Here is a 24,359-nt window from a genome sequence, read left to right on the forward strand (position 1 = left end):
CACCTTTGATTAACATGACAAACAGCAGCAGGAATATTAGGCTGCTGTCACTTTAAGAGCTTATGCATGGATCCAATATACTGTTACACAACATGCGGTTTCTTTCTCAACTGTTTACATTCCAAAACTCACTATGTTTACCTGAATACTAGCCAAGATGGGCATTTTGACATAATTTTGTTTGTATTTAACGATTTAAATGCAATTAGCCACAAAAATTTGGTACTTGCAAGCTGTTTGAGGGGTGGCTTCGAGTGCAAAACCTGCAGAAATGAGTAAAATTATACAAAATTATACCCACAACCGTGCTCCAAAATCTGTGCCCTGTAACAACACTATTCAGCCGGAGCGAATGAGACGAGTGAGTGAGAGGAGGCGGGTATTTGTCAAACTGTCAATTCGAAAAGAGAGAGCAATAACACGTGGCTACTCCAGCTAGTATCAGTTATTGCAGAAAATGAGTACTGGAATAAAGAAAATATCTGTATCAAAATATCTATATTTTTGACAACACTAGCATGCACACATATATTATATATTACACAAACAAATGGGCTGCTGTCTCTGCATGATAGGCCAGTCCTACAAACAAATAAAATAGATAAATAAATAAACACTTGAATTGGCCTCAGAGTGCATCGGCCCACCGGGAAAATGCCCAGTATGAAAGATTACCAATCCAAACCTGCATTTTAAATTGCGACTAGCAATAAATTGCAAAATCGTGCAGCCGTACACCCGAGGTTGTTCACCTTAAAGTGTGTGACAAGTTTTATAGCATTTTAAAATAAACATGACTTGATTTAAAAACTGAAAAAAAGTGGATGGCATGTCACAGGCCTCTATAAAAAGCTCAATAACAGGAAGTTGGTTTGTTTGCTTTGTTCCATTTAGAGCAAGTTACACTCATAACTTTATAACAGAAGATGGACACTTTAATAAGTTTGTCCACTGTTTACCATGAATTCAAATCATCACCGATAAAATGTTTTACAGTCATTTTTCCTGGCACAAGTTCATTATCTGGAGCTATGGGCTCTGTGTCCATTGTACTCTCTTTACTCAATGTGGGTCAGTGAGACTGTGTGTTAATGATTGTACAAGAAATATGATCAAGGTGTGTGAGCATGTGCCATTGTCATGGAATGTGTCTTAGGGCATGTGTACTTTGTGAACTCTGTCCTGTTTTGGAATAAACTTCATGTAGACAAAATCTATAGGTCTGTCAGCATTAGGATGCATTGCTTATACCTATTCCTTCATAAGCGCTTTATTGTACCATAATCAGTTTTATCAGTATTATCTGTGGAGGAACGTTCTTGTCATGATCTGTCAAGATTTGTTTGACTTCAAACAACAATGACTGCCTTGCTTTGTCTGTGCCTGTAGGTTCACTATCTGATTTTTCACATTCCAGTTCAGGACTTGACAGTGCATTGTCTATGTTAGCCCACCTATTCTTAAACATTTCACAGAGTAAATCAAAATGGGCACTTCTTGTTTTATTTTGTATAGCTGCACTATGTATTTTGTTGTATTTTGCTATATTTTCTACTTTTCCATTTTCTTTTCTACCCTACTTTATTGTTCTACATTTACATTGCTCTATTGTAAAGCGTCATTGAGTTGGTAGAAAGGCGCTATATAAAATAAACATTATTATTTTTATTATTACTGGCGTGAGGGCGGGACAATCATATGAGATCACAATAGAAATCACAGTGAACCAACAATCAAATCTAGACATCACAACATTAAAATGTACAGTATGAAAAATGGATATTCATTTTGAGATTTGCTAAGGATTATATTTAACAGAGTTATTCAATTATTTATATTTTTAAAGATTAACTTTTAAGTGAGCGTTCGATGATAGCAAAGGTGATCTAAATGTAAAAATAGAGGAAATGAGCATGCACAAATAAATATCTAATACTAACTTGATACAAAAAACAATAAATAAAAAAAAAAAATCTAATATAAACTGATTACCGCAATGGTACCAACATGTTGTGCCTCTTAGGTCTCATGAGAACAGTCATATTGCTTATAGCTGATGGCAGATACATCAGTCACTTCTGGTGGTCTCAGCTTTCTTGCAACATGCAGCGCAGCACATGTGGCGGCTTGTCATCGACTCGTGGAATGCCATTCCTTAGCTACAGATGGGCATTTTGTAAGACCCGTGTGAGATACTTTTACACCTGGAATTTTTCTCTTAATGAATGACATTTTCCTGGCTTGGCATTCCTGTACTGTCTTCACTATGCAGATGCACATCTGCCTCTGGAACTGCCTGTATGCTGGAACTGCTTGTAGCTTGTATCTCTGCGTGCTGTAAATGTGGCATGTTGGAAAGAGGGTGTGTGTTAGCTAATGCGTTTTGTGGGTGTGTTAGAAAATGCAGGGACAAGCAACCATTTACCTTCCTCAAACTAAAAGAGCAGATGTTTAAATATAATTTTATTTTCATAAGCTTGAAATTCACATGTGAGTACAAACTGGACTGCTTTTTATTTTTTCTTAAATGGCCTCAAACTATTAGATAACACCAGTATTTGTTTTAGATGTCTTTAATTATAGTTATAAAATGGTTAGTTCCTGTCCTTAATTCTGATTGGTGTCCTTGATCCTGTCCTTGATTCCGGCGTAAGGAAGGTGAAAAGTTTAGTGAAAGTTTACTTCATGAAAGTTTCACTGATACATTTTTTGGCTATTAATATTTTTAATATTTGTATTGTGTGGTAACTGTTTTATAAAACGCTTTGCGTCGTGCCTAACAACGCCCTTCAGCTGTGACTTATTCGCGATACAGCACACACAGCAAAATCTCCAGAGTTAAATCTGCTCTGCTCAGAGTACATATGGTCCCTCCCTAAATAGTGTTAAAATAACACTAAAGCAGAGTTAAAGTTAATGAGATAATTAAGCAATTAATTAAATAATGGTTGTGCATTAGTGATGAACACCTGCTGTTAACAAGCAGAATCACTGAAGAAAAGAGAAACACAAGAACTACAACTGACTTCAGTCACAGCCTTATTAATTGCTTAATTATCTCATTAACCTTAACTCTGCTTCAGTGTTACTTTAACACTATTTAGAGAGGGACCATATGTACTCTGAGCAGAGTTGATTTAACTCTGGGGATTTTTCTGTGCAGCCTCGAGTACCTTACTGCTTACTTAATTAGTCTACTGCAAGACTTTTATGGATGGAATAATCCACTGTTTGTATTTTCATCCATTTTTCTATTGGTAATGCCTCTTTTTCTCTCTTTCTCTATCAGTCTTTTTCACATTTGTTTTGACACTTTGAAGAAGAGAAAAGAATGCATGTAGACTCAATAACAGACTATGCAAAAAAAAAGTCAAACCCTATTCTTGCCTACCCCTCCCCAAACACACACTCACAGTCACATTTTCACCCTTGCTAGTCAGAACATGAGAAGTTGTGAAGAAAAAGTGTGAAATGCATCCTTTTCCTCAGGGAATCTGTTATGAGGGATGCAGCATCAGGTCTCATAAGGCAAAAAACTCCCTTTAAAGTCTTTTTATTCTTCCATTAGGTGGATTTTTACAGTATGTGAGATAACCATAAAAACTTTCAGTGCCCTCACACACCAGATAGACTTTAGTTTAGCAACTTGATGCAATCAAATGGAATTTATGGTGCTTGTTTTCATTTTTTTCTGACCTGAGAAGGGACTGTATTTCAATGAACTTTATATGCTTATCTGCACTCTTGTGCAAAGAACAGTGTTGAGTAATTGAATGACTTATTATATACACAATATATTAAAACTTGGATAAATAGTATATCCAACCTGCATACATACAGTATACTCACGTGAAGTGATATGTACTATATAGCAAATCTCAACTGCTTGTTTATATTGTTGCAAAATGCATCGCTCAGCTCTAATATGCTAAATGCAACTACAAGGTATGAAGTTATTAAAATGATTTTCTGTAAAACTGTTTTGAAACAGTTGTGTATTGTGAAAGTGTTATGCAAATAAATTTGACTTGACTTAATAAACTATTCCCTGGTTTCACAGGCAAGGCTTAAGTCTAGACTAAAATGCATTAAGGCTTAATCTAAGCCCTGTCTGTGAAACCAGGCATATTTGTATTATAGAAGTCAAATGATCAATTTCTGTTAATTTCTTAGAATAATTACTAGAGATGCACCGATATTCTGCTGATACAATTATATAAAAATTTTACCCTGTTTTGTCTAAATAAATGAAAAACAATCATTTTAAATGCTACAAGCAAATTTAGGCATCACAGCATCATCACAGCGTTATTAAATTATTAGTGTTTTTAAAGAATTACTTTGAGTTTTAGATGACGGCTAAAGCAATTTACTATAAATATAAAAACAACGAAAATAAACATGCACAATTAAATATATTGTCTGATACTGACAAAATTAAAAATCTAATTTAATGTAATATATCCCTCTTATAGTATTTTTTTAAAGCAGAATCTTGTTTTTCTGAATGTCTTTTCCCATCACACATACGCGATCTGACGTCCACTCTATCTGCCTTGACTATGTCCACTCTTATTGCTTCATTTACTCGCACTCATTCTCTCATTATTCTGTGTTGAGATGATGGCATTATTATTCTGAGTCAGTGATGTGTGAAAAATGGTAGCACAGAGGGGCCCAAAGATTGACCAGGACACTGCCTTTCCAAGAGCCTCTCAATGATAAAGAGGTCATACACTGAGATGTATGGTCGCGTGGTTATCGGCATTCTCCAACTGCGAAATCCTTGACCTCTGCAGTATTATAGTTTAAGGGTGCGGTTACGTGCTAGTCTTCCTTAATGATAGTTCCACAAAGTTAGAGGTGAATGTTCAAAATCCATGTAAGACCTCCCACACATCTGGATTTGACAATGTCAGATAACCTTATAATGAACTGTGGATTTTGAAAGGCAAACACAATGCATTTTGAGCCCTTTGCAGAGGTAACCATGTGGAACAAAGCCAGTTATTTTCCTGACTCAATGAGAAACTAAACCCTCAGTCTTTGATAGTGCCGCCTGGGTGGGACCATGAGGTCATCAAACAGAAGCCGGTGCTGGTTGTATGCCATGAAAATGTCCAATCATTGACTGTCGTGTGGTGTTTTGGAAAGAAAATGTAGTGTAACTAATGCATAGGTTGTTTTACATTATCTTGATGTGTTTCAGTTGCACTCACCCATTCTTTAAAAATAGGTATGTCCAAAAGGCACTGTAAACGGCATATATGGGTATATCAGAAATCATTTCACAGGAGGTGGAAAGGGAAATTTACCCATAAGTCATTGTGCATCACTTGAAGTTTGACTAAAATAAACCTACATGAGACGCAGCCCTTCAAATATGTTTTCATATTACACATTACAACATATTTATTCATTTGTTTGTTCATTTATTAATTCGTTTATTTGTTCATTCATTCATTCATTCATTCATTCATTTATTCATTCATTTATTGTTGTTTTTGTTAAGATTAATTATTGTTCAAATTATTATATTAATGTTACTTAGTGCAATTTATTTGACATTTATGTCTGTTATTCCGTATATTATGTCAGCATACCTGAAATCAAATTCAGCTCAACTTAGCTGTCTATTATTGACGATGCAGGACTATAGCTGCGAGCAGCAATTATCGGGGTTCAAGCGCTTGAAGGCATTTAAGCATATGCGTAAAAAAGTATTATGTTTTATTTAGCAAGCCTGTAACCACCTATATCATAGATGGAAAAGACCATTTACAGCTAAAACAGGCAATTTACTAAGGAAATATATGGTGTAAACCTTTTTAATAGTGATCGAGATTGAGCCAAAAACCTAGGACAGGTTCGCAAAAGTAGGTTTTTGAAAAAATCTCCAATATTTCTGAACAATTCAATTGACAGCGGTGGTCCTAGTTCCTAGAGGCAAAGTTGCTCAGAATGAGGAGTTCTATCATATGGTATGAATGTCGTGGGCATGTGTGAAAAATCGCATGATATACAATCCTATACACATACAACCTCCGTTAACCTTGTCCGACAGACGCTCGAAATTCATTGGTCGATGGCAGCCATGTTTTTCAAGATACGTAAATGTCCTCTTAGACAATCGCGGGACCTTGGACAAAGACAGCGCATGCCAGTTTTCAAGAAATTCGGACTGATGCATAGCTATAGCCGTTTTTTAATTTTTTATTTTATAAAGCCACCAAGTGGCCAGTCGCCGCATTCTTTTTCATGCAAACACAGACCGAGCCCGTACATAAGTGTCCAAGTTTGGTGAAATTATCTCATTCCATTCAAGAGGGATAGCCGTTTTAGTAAAAGTGGCCATACCCACTTTGAGCATTTTAGCGTCCCGTCATTGACGCGAATCGAAACTTTTTTCATAATTATTGACAGTCAGACTCCAGAGAACCTTTCTGCACTGAAAAATATTTCGGTTTATGAGTTATGAGTCATTATGTCACTTTTGTCACTTTTGACTGCTGTAGCGCCACCATCAGGCCGGTTGGGGCGAGCCTTGGTGACATTTGTAGATGGGATGGGTTACTACCATTCCTTAAAAGTTTTAAGTCTCTACTACTCACGTTTTGGTCTGCCCGGTCACTTTTATGGGAGAATGCTGATCCTTGGAAATTCTAACAATTACAATAGGATTTCAGCACTATGCACATGAATCACTAAAATGCCAAGCGAAGGGAAGGTGTACAGATATCGACTGAATAATGTTTAGGAACCCTGTGAAATGGAATACACTGTTAAGTTAATGACCTCCTCTTCCTGTTTGTGTGCTCTCTAGTTCTTCCAGTTGTGGCTCAGGAGATCCCCTCAGCCCCACATGGCTGCATGGATGGGAGCTGTTACCCAGCAACAGGGAACCTTCTGATTGGCAGAGCTATTAATCTGACTGCAACCTCCACCTGTGGCCTGGATGGGCCTGAGTTGTACTGCATTGTCAGTCATTTGCAGGTAAACCCAACATTATTTTGGAACCATTCCTTCTCTTTCATATAAACACATAAACATTGTTGGGGGTAATGCATTAAAAGTAACTTGAGTTATGTAATCAGATTTCTTTTTCAAGTAACTTTTAAAGTAACACATTACTTTTTCAATTTACAACAAAATATCTAAGTTACTTTTTCAAATAAGTAACGCAAGTTACTTTTTCACATTTATTGACTGACAGCTCTCCTGTCCCCATGTTGAGAGAAATAAAGTGCAGAGGTGATGTGTGCGCTGTGTGAACATCTAGACTAATCTAGTTCTAGACTAAATGTGTACATTGCTCATCTCGCTTGCACGAAAACATTCAGTATTCCTCAAAATGAATAAAAACGGTGAAATGCAATAATTAAATATATTAAATATATTAAATAATTAAATATATTAAATTAAACAAATATACTTTATGTATTTAATCTCACTTTATTAACCAATGTCTTTACTGCTGACAATCATTGATTCAATTTAACCATAATAATAAACAAAAATTACTTTAGATTAGATTTAGAAATAAGAGTGTTGAACTTCCTTCTCCTGTATCCTATTCTTCTTTAATCCAGAATGGCAGCACAGCTGAAAGGTTTTTTTGAGCTGCGCCCTCTACTGTAGAGGCGTAAATATGCTTATTCATTTCACTTTTATTGTGAAAGGACCTTTACATTTGGCAAAAATAGAACTTTTTTGGTTGTTATTAAAAAACAAACAAGCAAGCCCAGCCCAGGTGAGAAAACATAACGTAAAAGTAATGTAACACACTGCTTTAATTAAAAAATAACTAAGTAATGCAATTAGTTACTTTTTTTAGGGAGTAAAGCAATATTGTAATGCATTACTTTTAAAAGTATCTTTCTCCAACATTGCACATAAACATGAAACGTGATCTCATGTTGTGTAAACCATGCTCTCTACTCCTGCATGTATGGCCTTTCCCTGCAGTTTGTGTTGACGGAAATTATTTGTCATATGAAGATAGATGTGCATGTGCACGGGGCCCCTTTAGAATTTTTTTTTTTTTTTAGGTAAATTTACACACATTTTCCATTCATGAATATATCATTGTTATTGAGTTTAGCTAATCATACTGTTTCTGCCATGACAGGGATTTTAGGTTGTTCACCCAAAAACATTTATTAAGCCAATTTCCTCGATGTCTAGTCACCACAATATTTGGTATAGGCAAAGCTTACCCACACACACACACACGCACACTTGTTAGATTACTGAATGCTGCACACGTTGGACTTTTGCACGTGTGTTGCTCACTATGCCACACCTTTTTTTTTTTTTTTTTTACAGCAGTAAAATCTGCAGCCTAAGGCTTTTCTGTTCGATACGTGTGAGTGATTTAAAAAGATCTTGTATTCATTTCTTACATCTACCTCTGTTTGCTATCCCTCTTTTATCTTGAAACACTACTCCTCCCTTTTCCTTTAGATGTCTATAAAGCACTCTTTTCTGCCCTCATAAAATGCATTTTCATTGACTGTTTAATGTTCTATGAATGTCTATTTAAAATGTTCTTTTAGGTTCTATGTATTTCACCCCTCATTAAAGTGTTTTGGCTGCATAAAATTGACAGAAACTGTTTAACTGCCTGGAGGCACCACACATCCTAGACCAGGAGTTACACCCTTTTTTTCCTCAGCACAGGTGTTACCTGTCAGCGCTCTGTCAATTTATTTTATTTTACTTCCCCACATTTCCGTTTGTGTTGTGATTTATCCATCATGCGTCTCAAATAGTTTTAATTGACTGCTCTGTTATTATTTAAAAATCACTGTAGTAAATGTGATACTAACTTGATCTGTGAATTTTACCAATTACATTACAAGATGTATACCTTTTTCAGCTATCATCCTGTAGACCAAGGGTTTTCAAACTCTTTTATGCCAAAGACCTGCAGATATGATTATTCCCTTGTATTACATTAAAAATAGATAGGTAGATAGATAGATCAGAGTGACTTACGTTATCTCTATTAACCCCTATTTCAGTGTATACACTTAAACTGTGTGAATCCACAAAGCTGTTAAGTCATGCCAGAGAATTAACAGTGTGTTTTTTTCATGGCCCCAGCATAGCATTCCTGTAGTTCATAATCCGGTTGATCACTGCTAATCCTATTGTTGGCAGCTCACACTCAAAACTACCCCAGTAAGCATGTGTCTAGTGTGTGGTAAGCACAATATTGTAAAAGTGCTGATATCCGTCTCCTGCAGAGCTTGTGAAGATCTGAAATAGATACTGAGGTTCTCCTGGTTATTGTTGTGACCTTTTAAAGGGTGCTGAAGAAATACACGTGTCTCAGTCGTTTTAGCCAGGCCACTGCTGGAGGTTTTGTTGCCCATGACAACTACTCAGCTTAGACAAAGTGTTCTGGCATTCATCCACGCTAACTCTCATGTTCTCAACTGAATCCAGGAGGCCCGTACCCTTCTCTTCCTCCGCTTCCAGGTTGGCATGGAACTTGCCCCCCCCCCCCCCCCCCATTCCGATGGAACATTTTGCTCAGGCTATGACCCAGATTTTTTTTTTTTTTTTTTTTTTTTATGTCTTGGCAGCTACCTGAGCCTCCAGCCATGTGGGTGTACAGTATGTTGTTACAAATGAAACTGTACCTGAAAAAAAGGTGTGGAAAGGCTCCTGTCAGACTGCACTGATGGTGCTAATTGTTTTTGCAAAATGTGTGGTGTTTTTCTTCTCACTCTTTCTTTCTTTCTTTCTTTCTTTCTTTCTTTCTTTCTCTATGTCTCATGACAGGATTCAGATAAGTGCTTTATATGTAACTCTCAGGAGCCATACAATGCTGATTATCGCAGAAACAGCCACGGGGTGGAGAACGTCATCTACCAGAGAGACAGCAGAGGAGAACTCACCTGGTGGCAATCTGTAAATGGTGTGTGAATGTGTTTTTTGAGACCAAAAGCCTGAGACCACATAATGTTTTTTTTTTTCCTGCTTAAACTTTTAGTTTTAAAGGGGACCAATTATGCAAAATTCACTTTTTCATGGTGCTTGAACAGAAATGTGTGCGGCAGTGTGTGTAAACAACCACCCTATAATGGTAAAAATCCACCCACCCTTTTTTTAATTCCCATAAATCATAAGCGGTGTCTCAGAACAAGCCATTTGCAGATTGTATCTTTTTGTGATGTCACAAATGCTTAGGCCCCGCCTACAACTGCTGACGGACTCTGCCCTATTAGCATAGACCCTGCCCTGAGTGAGCTGTACCCAGTCTGCCATGTTTATCTCCTCGCCAGAGCATTTAAGAGAAGCATTCAAATAAGAAATTCATTTTTATTAAAGCTCCTAAGTTATTCAGTCAAGAGCAGTGAGTGATTTTCTGTTTTTCTTTTGTTGTTCATAATAACAGCATATATAGAAGCAGGTACTGTATATTACCAAAGACTATAGAATAACACAAGACGTGTCACTCGTACTGTTTTGAATGGGAGAAAGTGCAATGCGCAATATGGCGGAATAAGTCCTGCCTTCTAAATAAGAGCAAATCGCCGATTGGTAAAGTCATCGCATCACTGCAGAGGCCATTAGAAGCTCCGGTTTCTATAGAAACAGTCAGACGTGCGCCTCCGAAATGAGAGACGCGCATTTAGGACTGCGCATTAGCTTGATTCAGCCTGAAAAATACAGTTTTTTTTGTCATGATTCGAGTGTTTAGAAACAAAATTTCTGAGACAGTTGTTGTCAGAGTTCATTGGTGATTTCAAATATGAAATTTAATCGAAAGCTTGGCAAACAGCTTTGGAGAATTTGATGTTTCCACATTCAAAGAGATAGGAGCTGCACATGAATGCCCGAGAGGCGTTTCAAAGATGGCGGCTGAGTGAAATGACTTGTCTTAAAGGGACTTTGATATTACGCTGGTGTCACTTAGACATAACCTTAGACACTTAGACTTTTTTTTTTGTAAACTTTGTGTGTTTTTAACATAACCTATATGACAGTTTAAGTGCAATAACACGTGAAAGAGCTTTCTGTGTGCATGCTTTGGATGTGTGTACTCAGAAAACCATATATCAGAAGTTTCCTTTTTGGCAGAGAATCCGAGCCACGAGCAGTTGGCTCCGCCCTTTTTTTGGAAAGAGGGGTGGGGAGCAGCAGTTCATTTGCATTTAAAGATACATGCACGAAAACAGCATGTTTTTCCTTTCACTCAAAAATGGGGATTTACAGTACAACATGGTATAATAAATGATCTGTGGGTATTTTGAGTAGAAACTTCAGACACATTCTGGGGACATCCAAGACTTATATTACTTTCTGAAAAAAGGGGCATAATAGGTCCCCTTTAAGATTTGGAAATAAAAAATATTTATTTATCTAGTTATTTATTTATTTGCTTCTATTTTACTTTCTTCTTATTCAATACTTGATAATAATAGTGTTGTTGTTGAATTTATTATTATTCAGATGAATTATTATTAGTATACATTAATCTTAATTAATGTGTATTGTATATTGAATTTTAAAATGGAAAAATATTTACTCGTTGTCTTTGGTTTGTGGACCCCACCAAATTAAAAAAGAACATTTATGACATAAAATACATCAACTATCTAAAATTATGAAACTCGTGTACATTTCTTTCAATCAATAATTTGTAAGGGGGAAAAGACTTATTTATTTGTTTGTATGTTTTTTTATTTATTTTGTTTTTGTTGTTTCTATTTTACACTCTTATTTAATTATTTAATACATAATAATAATAATAATATGTATTAATAAATAAATAAATGTTGTTGTTAAAATTAAAAAAATATATATATTCAAATTAATTATTATTAATATGCATTTATGTTACACAGTTAGTGTATACTGTTTATTAAACTTGGGGGAAAAAATCTAAAACATAGAATGGAAACATTTTCACTAGTGGTCTCAGGTTTATGGATTCCACTAAATAATACAAAGATAATTAATGACACATAAAGTAATTCTACTACCAAATTGTCATGAAGTTTACTAGTTCAATTGAATACTTGTAGATTATGACTTTGGTTTTGTTTTTTACAATTGTGTGCAGGTGAGGAGAATGTCAGTATTCGACTAAATCTTGAGGCCGAGTTCCACTTTACTCATCTCATCATGAAGTTTAAGGTGTGTATATAAATGGAGATCAAAGGTATCACCTCAAGTTTCAACTTTTACATCAGGAAATTAATTCAGTAAAAGTGTATATCAATGAAAGTGAATAAAACTGTCTGCATCTCCACAGACGTTTAGGCCTGCTGCTATGATGATTGAGCGTTCTTCTGATTTTGGCCGTACATGGAGGCCATATCGCTACTTCGCCCACAACTGCACCAAGACTTTCCCCAGGGTTCCTGCCCACGCTCTGCGGTTTATTGATGAGGTCATCTGTGAGGAGCGCTACTCTGATATTGAACCTTCCACTGAGGGAGAGGTGAGTGTGTGGTATTTTAAGATGGTCTGTGATTTATTGTTACTTTTGGATGCAGCGTTCCCACTATGTGATTGTAATATTTTTATTTTAGGTCATCTACAAAGTGCTGGATCCTGCGATCCATGTCAAAGACCCATACGGTCTTGACATTCAGGGTTAGTGCAGTACAGTATAACCATTTTTTTACCATGTAACTTTTTTGTGGATTATTTTTTATTATTACACGGCTCTCTGAAATACTTGTCAGTTACGACATTCTGAGGTCAGTTATTCCCTGATAATGACCATTGTCAATAGGTGCCGTCTTGCACCCCAGTTATCGACAATACTGTATTTACTGTAAAATGAAACCGGAGGACTTCAGTATTAATAGCTGGCCTATGATAATATTGTTGAAGTGTTCGTCTTGTTGTTAGAATGATTGTTTTGTACACTGTAATGGATTATAAGATAATAAACAGGTAAGATTTTAAAAAAGGTTTCTTCTCAAATCAATATTTCATGTCCTCGTCATTTTTTATGTAATTAAAAGCTGTGTAATACATTATCCCTTAAACGTTTTGAACTTGATCGTTCATCCAGACTCTAAGCTGCTTGCTAGCGACTGTTTTTCTTCACTGAAACTTTGCGTTTAATGAGCTAACAAAATATTTAAACTCAAAGCAATATTTTGCATCTTATGTACAGTAACACTTTATTTTAACATTATAGTAATAATAGTAATTTATGTATAACTTCAAGCAGCTAACCCTAATCTTATACCTATAGTAAGTTCAGGTAGTTAAATAAGATTACTCAATACTTATTTTACTTAATTACACTGTAACAACGTCTCCTTAAAAGTGTAATCTTATTCACTTTTTTGACAAGTAGCCGTGTAATAAGCAGAATAATGTACATCCAGTTGGATTTTATAGCAAAATAACCCCCTTCAGTGGTATACAAGACCCCTCTGCTTTGTCCTGAACACCTTTTCGAGTTTTATTTTGCTATTAAAAACTGGCTGGATGTACATTATCTTATTACTTTATTGCAACGGGATTATTAATGGTTAACTTGGAAGTAAAATTGTCTTTATCAAGTAAATAACTCACATTTACTATAGTGAGTGTTCAGTTTGGACCCAGTTCACTGTACTGCAAGTAAAGCAGCTGCACAATCTCCACTCAGATTTGTTGCGGATCACTAACTTAAGGATAAACTTCACTAAACTGCACACTCTTGGTGATAACCTGCTTGACCGCCGTCCTGACGTGCTGCAGAAATATTACTACGCTCTGTATGAGCTGGTTGTGCGTGGGAGCTGTTTCTGCTACGGTCACGCGTCGGAGTGTGCACCAGTACCTGGAGTTACCACCAGGGATTCAGGCATGGTGGGTGTCAGTCAGATTAATTTGTAGTTTTGATTTAAAGTAACAATTTATTATCCTTACATTGATGGATTGTGAATGAAGCACACTATTTAATATATCCTATACTTTTAATCGGGCAGATTCATGGACGTTGTGTGTGTAAGCACAACACTGTGGGACTAAACTGCGAGCGCTGCAGAGATTTCTACCATGATGCACCCTGGAGGCCTGCCGAGACTGATAACTCACATACCTGCAGGGGTAAGATACACACACATGAAGAAAATCTACTTATCCTAATTCAAATATAAAAAAAAAATAAAAAAAAAAAAATCGTAATATATGTGACTTTTTCCCAGAATGCAACTGTAATGGTCACTCCAATCAGTGTCATTTTGACATGGCGGTGTATCTGGCTACGGGGAACATCAGTGGAGGAGTGTGTGACAACTGTCTCCACAACACCATGGGCCGAAACTGTGAGACCTGTAAACCATTTTACTATCAGGATCCACTGAGAGACATCAGAGACCCGGCTGCATGTGTCCGTAAGTTGTTTATGATAATCTTCTGAGAAAAATCCTTTCCATGGGACTTTTTTTTTTTGGTTTTCTCCTACCTGTTGTTCATGTTGTTTCCTGTGTGTGTGCAGCCTGTGACTGTGACCCCGTGGGCTCTGTAGAGGGAGGAGTTTGTGACAGTCATACTGATCTGGATCTGGTTATGATTGGTGGTCAGTGTCGCTGTAAGCAGAACGTCAGGGGGCAGCGCTGCGACTACTGCAAAGAGGGACACTATGGACTCAGTCTTGACAACCCACTGGGATGCCAGCGTAAGTGTTTGCATGTGTTTAGTGGATGTTTGAAGTCTGCTTAAGTTCACACAGGTGTAGTTTATCATATTAACTATGAAATATGACAGTACCCCCTCCTCACGGAGCGGCTACCAGACGCTCCACCTGACAAAACATAAAACAAAACTCTCAGGAGGGAGGTGGACTGGAGGAGGACCAGGGGGAGGGATGGTGGGCCAGGTCCAGAGTCCCCGACTGAAGGCCAGGGGGGAGCCGGAGGAACAGACCATGGGGGCTCTAGCAAGGTTGGAGTCCTGGCTGAGTGCCAGGCCGGTGCTGGAGGAACTGACCAGGTGGGCTTCAGCAGGGCAGACGGCCTGGGCGGCGGCGGCAGGGCAGAAGGCTTGGTTGGCGACAGCAGGGCAGACGGCCTGGGCGGCGGTGGCAGGGCAGACGGCCTGGACGGCGGTGGCAGGGCAGACGACCTGGGTGGTGCCGGCAGGGCAAGGCGCTAGAATGCAAGAACAGCCTCTGTTTGTGGTCTCTGGGCCAACAACAGGCTCTGGGGAGGCCTCCGGGCCTTAAAGGATAAAGGAAGCCTTCTTCCTCCTCTTCCTCCTTTTACGTGGGTGAGGCAGTGACTCAGTGCCCACTTCCTCTGTGGGCTCTGGAGCGGACTCACGGACTGGAGCGGGCTCTGGAGCGGACTCACAGGCTGGAGCGGGCTCTGGAGCGGACTCACAGGCTGGAGCGGGCTCTGGAGTGGACTCTCAGGCTGGAGCTGGCTCTGGAGCGATCTCTGGAGCGGACTTACGGGCTGGAGAGGATTCACGGGCTGGAGTGGATTCTGGAGTGGACTCACGGGCTGACCTCTTTCGCCTTAACCTGCGCTTACCAGTGGGACTCAGAAGGCCAGGGTCTTGACTCGCTGAGGGAGGCACGGTTGGAAAGTCTCTACGAAAAAGTTCTGATTGAACCGGTGTTGCCCATTGCCTCCGATGGTGGAGATATTCAGTGAACCTCCAAAAATCCAAGATCTTAAGCCCTTCCATCTCCCATTGAGGCAGAGGGTCATCAAGACAGCTATTAAAAATTTCCTTCAGTGCCGCATCATTGTAATCCCGCCCCACCGCCATCGTCCAAAACGTCTGGGCGAGGCATCCTACCTCCCATGCTTCTTGGCATAGAGCCCTCAACACCCGAAGTCGAGCCATACGCTCCCTCATTGTGGCTGGAGGAAGGATCCAGAAACCCATACTGCTGGATCTATTCATGATCGAGGTTTCTGTCACGGATGGCACAGAGACAAGAGGGTTAGATCCAAATGCAGTTTTAATTGGGTAATCCATAAACGTAATCCAGACAGGCAAGGGTCAAAATCCACAGATCAGTCCACATAAAACAAAGAAAACACAAACAGAAGCCAGTGACCATAAACAAAACCTCGATAACAAAAGCAGAAACAAACCAGGTATAAATAGACAGACACTAATCTGTCCCTGTTGGAGTGCCCTCTAGTGGCTAACTAGGGCACTCCAACTGGTGATCATGACAGTCAGTGTCCTCTTTGCCTCACAATGTATTTTTCACTGTGAGAACATGATGTGTGGCGTGAGAGCGGCATGGCTTGTCGGACATAGCAACAGTAACTAAAGGAGGCGGGTCTTTGCGAACGGTCAGTTACAGTAGTTATGGCATGAACGCAGCAAACGCCAGCAGGGTACGTGGAGTACTATATGTTGACAGGCAGGTAGGACATCGTATCATTGCATTCAAACCAAATGCAGTGATTGGATGAACATTTCTTGGTCCTGAGACTTCCACAGAAGATATATGTACTTTTTTTAATTATTATTATTTAAACCACTTCTATTATTGATTGCAATCAGGATGTGAAGAGAGTTTCAACCAGTATAACAAAAAGTGTTTTTGAAAAAAATTGCCTACCCTACTTTCAAGTGTGAAAATACCTTTAGGAGCCTCTGTATGTGACATTTATGTGTTCCACATATGTGAATGTCATTGGCAGCATGTAACTGTGACCCCCGTGGCATCACCATGCTGGGAGCCCCGTGTGATCAGATCAGTGGGGACTGCTCCTGCAAAAGATACGTAACTGGCCGCTACTGCAACCAGTGCCTGGTACATGATCTCTCTCTCTCTCTAAATAACAGCCATCACGTTCATTTTTTATTTTAATTCACGTTCATTTTGAAAATTCAACCTTCATAAAATGCCTGTATGTATTTTTGTTTGTGTACAGCCTGAATACTGGGGACTCAGTAATGATCTGGCTGGTTGCAGACCCTGCAACTGTGACTTTGGTGGAGCAACCAGCAGCAGGTGAGTCACTGATGTCAGTTATTGCACTTAAATGAGTGTATTTACCCTCGATTAGCAATAAGGAAGTGTCTGGTTTCTGGGTGTAGTTTTGAAATACCAAGATTAAAGTCCTACATTGTTCTGGGATTTGATTAGGATAGGTACTGAACTAAAGAATTTAACTAAATGGAAGTGCCAAAACTGCAAAGTGGCCCTTAATTTCAAGAGATTTGAAGAAATCTATGACAAATGTGCCTAAACTCTTCTCTTTCACCTTCAGATGCATGATGGACAACGGTCAGTGTGACTGTCGGCCTCATCTGATTGGTCGGCAGTGTTCTGAAGTCCAGCCTGCATTTTTCTGTGCTTCTCTGGATTATTACAAATATGAAGCAGAAGGAGCTATAGGTCACTCCCCTGATGATCCCGTTCTTCCTGTGAGTAATGCTCAACTGCACAGAGACCATATTAGCACCTAATACTGGCATTTTCACTTTGTATTGTTTTTCCTTTTGGCAGACTAATAAGGGTACTTCTATAAATCTTCCTACTGTTATGAATAGGTGTCTGTTCTTTCTTATGGGCGATGCTGGTATCATTGAGCCATGGGAAGAGTAATATGTTTATGTCTGTGAAAGAATTCCATGATTTTTGGGTTCATTTGGATCCTTCAGCCCCTAACATAACTAAATGTTGATGTAATATGTTAAATGTAAAATGTCTCCTTTGTCAGTTGAACCCTCAGGTATCTTCATTTCCGCTGCTCTGTGTGACACAAAACACTCCTCATGCCTATCTGATATCATCATATTTTCTGAGTCACAATGGGTTTGGTGATAGCTTTGGTTAAAATTGCAGTGCAAAAAAATATTGTCTTCCAATTTTCCAGTTAAAATAAATTATTATTTTTAAGCATTTAATCTATCATAATAAAGTGAGGTGTTTCCAGGATGGTTTGGAGTGGCACCGAACCCTCCGGAGGAACTCAGACAGACAGTGCTGGTTGTTAGGACACACTATACCAAACACAAACAAACACACATACGAAGTACAGATTGCTTACGGGTCCACAGTTGAAGTGACCCAGAATAAGATCAGAGAGCAGAAGAGATGCCAGCCGTCAGAGCAAGTTATTAATGCCCACCACACATATAAACGCACACCAGCACTGTCTGGTTCACACAGTCTCTCACTCTCTCCACCATCATCATTACAGTTCACACTTTCACTGTCTGCCACCTCACTAGCTTCTTTCAGAAATAGTGTTAAGTTTTGCTCTGCTTTTTGCATTTGTGCATGAAAGGACATTGTTCAAAAGTTTTCTAACATTATGCATGTGTTTGCTGTCACTTTTGATCAGTGTTGGAGGTAATAATCAGATTACTTTTTCAAGTAACTAGTAAAGTAATGCATTACTTTTAAATTTACAACAAGTTACTTTTTCAAATAAGTAAATCAAGTTACTTTGTTTCCCATTTATTGACTGAAAGCTCTCCTGTCCCCATGTTTAGAAAAATCTTGAGTAAGTTAAGAGACGTTGTATGCGCTGTGAACATGATGGTTATTGTAGTTCTAGACTAAATGCGAGCAATACTTATCTCACTTGCACAAAAACTGATTTAGTATTCTTCAAAATAAATAAAAACTGTGAAATGCAAACTCATACCTGCAATAATTAAATATGTTAAATTAAAAATTTTATACATTAATCTCACTTTATTAACCAATGTCTTTTCTGCTGACCTTTGATTATCCAATTCAGCCATACTAATAAGCAAAAATGAATTTAATCATCACATTTGTGTTTAATTTTTTGTTTTTATTGCTGAAGTAAGAGTGTTAAACTTTCTTCTCCTGCATCCCATTCTTCTGCAATCCAGAAAGGGAGCACAGCTGAAAGGTTTGTTTGAGCTGCGCCCTCTACTGTACAGGCATTAATACGCATTTCCTTTAGCCTGAGGCTTATTCATTTCACTTTTGGTGTGAAATGGCCTTTACATTTGCCAAAAATTGAACTTTTTTGTTATTAAAAAACAAACAAGCAAGCCTAGCCCAGTAGAAAAAGTAACGCAAAAGTAACATAATGCATTACTTTCCATAAAAAGTAACTAAGGGAATTAGTTACTTTTTTATGGAGTAACGCAATGTTGTAATGCATTACTTTTAAAAGTAACTTTCCCCAAAACTGCTTTTGATCAATTTAATTTTTCCTTGCTGAATAGAAGTATAAATTTCTTTAAAAAAAATCATATTGACCTCAATTTTTGAACAGTAGTATATTGATATACTGCATACTACTTTAACTTGAAGTACACTGTACTGTATAATAGTAGTGTCCTTATTGTCACATGACCTCACTACGCATGTTTACTTCAGGTAGTGTCTTTCATTATGACATTTTAAATCCAATTTCATATAAAAATGTCAACTTTAGAATTCCTGATTAAGTAATAAGTCACAAAAGATGTTAAAAATCATGTTTGTTAAAGCAATAAGCCCCAAGAAGCCGTGGTTTACAGTGAATTTATAACAGCTAAGGGGCGTTGTTAGGCACGACGCGGAGCGGAGTTCACCGGGTTTATTGCTTTTATAAAATGGTTACCACACAATACAAATATTAAAGCCAAAAAATTTGTATCAATGCAACTTTCATGAAGTAAAATCATTAAAAGGCTTTCTTCCGCTGGAAAAAATAGTCCCTGACCGTGGACAGCAACAGAAGTTACATCATATTACGCCATTAGATGGTGGCAAAGATTGTTTTTATGAGCGAGTCACGCAGTCGCAAAGACTTGAACACGGAACAAGACGCAAATGCTTTGAATAGCGCTGTCAGTGTCAGCAGGGAACGGGAAAACCCATTAAATGTTAAAAGGACAAGATTGCAGCGGACATTCAAAGAGATTTTTATTATGAATATAGGACTGACCTGAAGGAAAATGCTAAATTTGAATGCAGGTAATGCACTCGGTCACTCGATATCTCTCTCACAATACTCTTCTATATAAGCTTCAGTGAACAAAATTGAGAAAATAGAAAAACATAGAGAACAATCATATGTTTACGTTGCTAAGAGCTACTGCACATTTGGAAATGTACTTACTGTGTGCACAGTTTAAATAATGCATATTGGAATAAATAGTATGCATACTGCATACTAGAAGATTAGAATGAGAATATGGTGATATGCCATTTTGGACATACTGTAGTCATACTCTCCAATTCATGTTATCAAGTATAAATAAATGTTATATCTTGAATATTAAAGTGAGCACAATATAGCTTGTGTGCTTGTTGTTTAGGGCAACCTGAGGCCTCAGGCTGAGACCGACTGTGTGCAGCATCTCAACAATCAGCTGAGAAGACACCGCCGCCACCGTCGCATCGCCCAGCAGCAGAGGGCAGCACTGAGACGTATCCGACAGTTGCAACAAACGGTGAGTTCCTCTTCAGATAACTGCACCTCTGCATTCATCAGCTGCTATACTTACACTTCACTGTTGTATCTGATTTAATATGAATCTGTGTTTGTTTTCAGCCCAGCGTGAGCATAGTACACAGAGAGAGACAGCCGGGTCAGATGGTCACATGGACCGGGCCAGGCTTCGCTCGGGTTAAAGATGGAGCTGGCCTACAGTTTACCATCAGCAACATCCCTTATGCCATGGAATATGACATCATGATCCGATACGAGCCAGAGGTTTGTGGTCTGAAACACTATTGTTTCGGAACATGGTAGCTGATTACTAGCTGGTAGATTTTCTCTAACCAAAAAACAACGACCTGGTCATACCATCTGCAACGAATGACCATCTCGCTCCAGTTTAGACCAACTTGAATCCAGAAACACAGATAGCAGTTTAATCTGGTTCGGTGTCTTTAATAGTTACTCAAAAGGATAGTCCACTCAAAAATGAATATTCTGGCATCATTTACTCAACCTGATGTTGTTCCAAACTTGTATGACTTTCATTCTAATAGAGAATGTAAAAGAACATATTTTGAACTATATTGGTAACTAAACTGTTTTGGTTCCCATTTACTATTTCATTATATTTTTTGTCCATACAATGAAAGTCAATGTGAACCAATGATTGATGACAGATGGACTATGCCTTTAATAAATATCACAAATCTCATATTTGCCTGAATGTTATTAATAATCATATTGTCTGTTCTTTTTGTTTGCATGCAGTCCACAGAGGACTGGGAGGCTGTAGTGAGCGTGACATCCCTGAATTTACCCACAAGTCTCCGCTGTGGAAACATGCTGCCCACAGAGCAGATATACACTGTCACGATGCCCCACCACAGGAGGTAATATCATTATGTTTATGTCTTTGTTTTTGGATGCAAGTACACGTTCATATTTCTTTGTAAGCACTTCATGCATAGTTTTTGCAAGTGTAGAATTATGTACTACTCTTTTAAACCTTGTAAAACTTTTGATTTGCCCATCCCCTCTTCATGGGAAACCTAGTTCCACGGCAGTTGTTTTGATCATTTTCCTGCATGGCTGAGTTTTTGGGTGCCATTGTAATCTGACTCTAATCTGATTTCTGGCCTTGTCCCAAGGCTCAGGGAATGCAGGAGCAAATTAGACTCTGTCAAAAGCTGCATATCCTCTTGAGCAAACACTGAAAGAATTAAAATATAAGATATTGGCTGAGTGAGAAAGTGAGAGAAACAAAAAAAAAAGAAAGGAGAGAGGCAGTCAGGTGAGTTCAGGAAGTTCAATCTGGATATGTTACCGGTTTAAGCCTTTCCATGTGGAAATAAACCCCGGGCAAGAGATAAGACTTTACAGACATTATCAGCTGCTGTCTAACTGTGGAGCTGCTGTCTAACTGTGGGTAACTAAATAAGGGTGGCTGTCTGGTGCTTGAAAGGGATTTGAATGAATGTTGTTAACATAGGTAAAGGAAGCAGCTGTATGTAACTGTCAGGGTCAGAGCTGCATGCTCCACCCTATTAAAGCTCTTTTAGTATATTAATAGTTTATAAATATAAATAATAATCACATCTCACATAGTACATGCATATTTCTGTGATATATGTGACCCTGGACCACAAAACCAGTCATAATAGTCAAATTTTTGAAACTGAGATGTATACATCATCTGAAAGCTGAATAAGTAAGCTAGGATAGGACAATATTTGGCCTAGACACAACTATTTGAACATCTGTAATCTGAGGGTGACGAAATATTCAAATTTAAAGTTGTCCAAATTAAGTCTTAGCAATGCATATCCACTCACAAAAATACATTTTTGATATATTTATGGTAGGAAATTTACAAAATATCTTCATGGAACATGATCTTTACTTAATATCCTAATGATTTTTGGCATAAAAGAAAAATCGATAATTTTGACCCATACAATGTATTGTTGGCTATTGCTACAAATATACCTGTGCGACTTATGACTGGTTTTGTGGTCCAGGGTCATATATGTGCACTACTGATATTTTTTAAGAAATACTTTATTTAACAAGTATGCATTAAATGTATCAAAATTAAATACATTTATAATGCTAAAAAGGATTTCTATTTCAAATAGATGCTGTTATTTTGACTTTATATTCATCAAGGAATATAAGGAAAATATTAGAATCATGATTTCTGAAGGATCATGTGACACTGAAGACTGGAGTTATCATTATAAATTCAGCATTGGATTAAATTACATTTTAAAATATTTTAAAATACTAAAGGTTTATTTTAAATTGTAATGATGTGTTTTCTGTGTTTATCAAATTGTGAATTTTGATTGTGTATGTATGACTACTGTATGATTATGGTATTTTGAAATAATCCCTGTCAATTTATGTGATGTTTATTTATTTTTTAGAACTAAAACTTTTTTTACAAGCTTAAATTAGACATGACATGAAATTTAAGATTTTCATTAGACCCATCTGATTTTTTTGACACCATTATATATGCTTAGACTTGTCTGTCTTGGTAATTTAATGTTTAAATATCGTGTAGAAATCTGCATTAATAGTCTGTTAGTGATGGCATATAATATTTGACAGGTACATTGAAATGCCGAGGTCCTTCTGCTTTGAGCCAAACAACTGGTATGTGGTGTCCATCCGTTTCCAGCGTCATGGCGTGTCTCACCGACATCTCACCGCCTTCATCCTGATAGACTCAGTAAGAATCTCTCTCATTTACCATTATCAGTCATTTATACACATATGTTATTAAATGCTTTAAACAAGGAATACTTGTGGTGCAATTTCCTAACCACAGATAATACAAGCGCTGCCCCCTGCTGGTGAGTGAAAAATGCTTATTCTATCTCTCTCTCCTCACAGCTCGTGCTGATACCCAGGTATGAAGAGCTTCCTGGTTTCCAGGGTGATGACGGCCCAGACGAGCGTCGACGGCAGGAGATGGAGGTGTACATGTGTTTGGATTCCTTCACGACCCTGCCGATGCCTGCGCTGGCCGAGCTGTGCACTACACTCATCTGCAGCATCTCTGCTATCATGCACGATGGAGCCCTGGGTGAGTCACTTTGATGGGGTCAAAGGATAAATGTCCTTACTCAGTGTCCTGTCAAAAAGTCACATTATAACTCATCCATTCCTTTTTCCTTCAGATAAATCTCATACTGTTGTTTAGATTCTTATGAATGGCTTCTTTCTGCAGCATGTCAGTGTGATCCTCAGGGTTCACTGAGTGCAGAGTGTGACAAAGTCGGAGGTCAATGTCACTGTAAACCCAATGTTATTGGCCGTCAATGTGATCAGTGTGCACCGGGGACGTATGGATTTGGGCCTAATGGCTGCACTGGTGAGACACTGTTTATTGTCAGAGACTTTGTGGAGAATAAGCATTTTAATTGATTATTTGAATTAATATATGAGCAATATTACATGAGTAGCCGTGCGATATGGCTGTATATCAGCACGACTGTGCTTCGGCCGTATGCAATCACAGCGTGCTGATATATAGCAATATTGCACGGCTACTCATGTGATATTGCATTTATACAACAGTTCAACAGCACAAGTGTGTAAATAAATAAGAACAATAACAGTGTCTTTAAAAACCCTCTTTTGTGACGGAACTCCTTCCTTCCGCCACGGAATCAAATCTCAAGTTGACAGTTTAATAGTTGAGCCCAAGCCTCCGTTACTAATTCTAAAACGTCACTTTAGAACTAGTAACCAAGGAATGTTGAGTCGCTTCATTGAAATCACTGTAATATGTAGCATATTATGAGTGAGATCGCCTGAGTTAGTGTATTACCTACATCTAGCTGATATTCTTCAGATCAGTCTTATATTTATAATCACAAAATCAGCTTGAATGTTCGCTGAGGAAAGCGATATCTTTGTTTTTTTAACATTTTAAGACATTCCCATGACAGCGCTAGTCAATGCATTTTTGTCAGTTGCATTTCGTAAGATGTTTGAAGT

General features: G+C 38.1%; 1 protein-coding gene across 2 annotated transcripts in view; it reads left to right on the top strand.

Moving 5' to 3' along the window:
• Window positions 1-24,359, top strand: part of lamb2l (laminin, beta 2-like) — a 57,720-nt gene that overhangs the window by 19,541 nt on the left and 13,820 nt on the right. For both annotated transcript variants that reach the window (XM_048177433.1, XM_048177434.1), the window contains exons 3-20: window positions 6,824-6,993; window positions 9,790-9,925; window positions 12,077-12,150; window positions 12,269-12,457; window positions 12,549-12,612; window positions 13,628-13,830; window positions 13,950-14,070; window positions 14,169-14,357; window positions 14,462-14,641; window positions 16,632-16,744; window positions 16,866-16,945; window positions 17,205-17,361; window positions 20,227-20,361; window positions 20,463-20,624; window positions 21,120-21,241; window positions 22,965-23,085; window positions 23,250-23,442; window positions 23,587-23,730. In XM_048177433.1, coding sequence (XP_048033390.1) covers window positions 6,824-6,993; window positions 9,790-9,925; window positions 12,077-12,150; window positions 12,269-12,457; window positions 12,549-12,612; window positions 13,628-13,830; window positions 13,950-14,070; window positions 14,169-14,357; window positions 14,462-14,641; window positions 16,632-16,744; window positions 16,866-16,945; window positions 17,205-17,361; window positions 20,227-20,361; window positions 20,463-20,624; window positions 21,120-21,241; window positions 22,965-23,085; window positions 23,250-23,442; window positions 23,587-23,730 — 2,553 coding nt within the window. The remainder of the gene's footprint in view (window positions 1-6,823; window positions 6,994-9,789; window positions 9,926-12,076; window positions 12,151-12,268; window positions 12,458-12,548; window positions 12,613-13,627; window positions 13,831-13,949; window positions 14,071-14,168; window positions 14,358-14,461; window positions 14,642-16,631; window positions 16,745-16,865; window positions 16,946-17,204; window positions 17,362-20,226; window positions 20,362-20,462; window positions 20,625-21,119; window positions 21,242-22,964; window positions 23,086-23,249; window positions 23,443-23,586; window positions 23,731-24,359) is intronic.

This window comes from Megalobrama amblycephala, linkage group LG24 (assembly GCF_018812025.1).
Source record: "Megalobrama amblycephala isolate DHTTF-2021 linkage group LG24, ASM1881202v1, whole genome shotgun sequence".
Lineage (NCBI taxonomy): Eukaryota > Metazoa > Chordata > Actinopteri > Cypriniformes > Xenocyprididae > Megalobrama > Megalobrama amblycephala.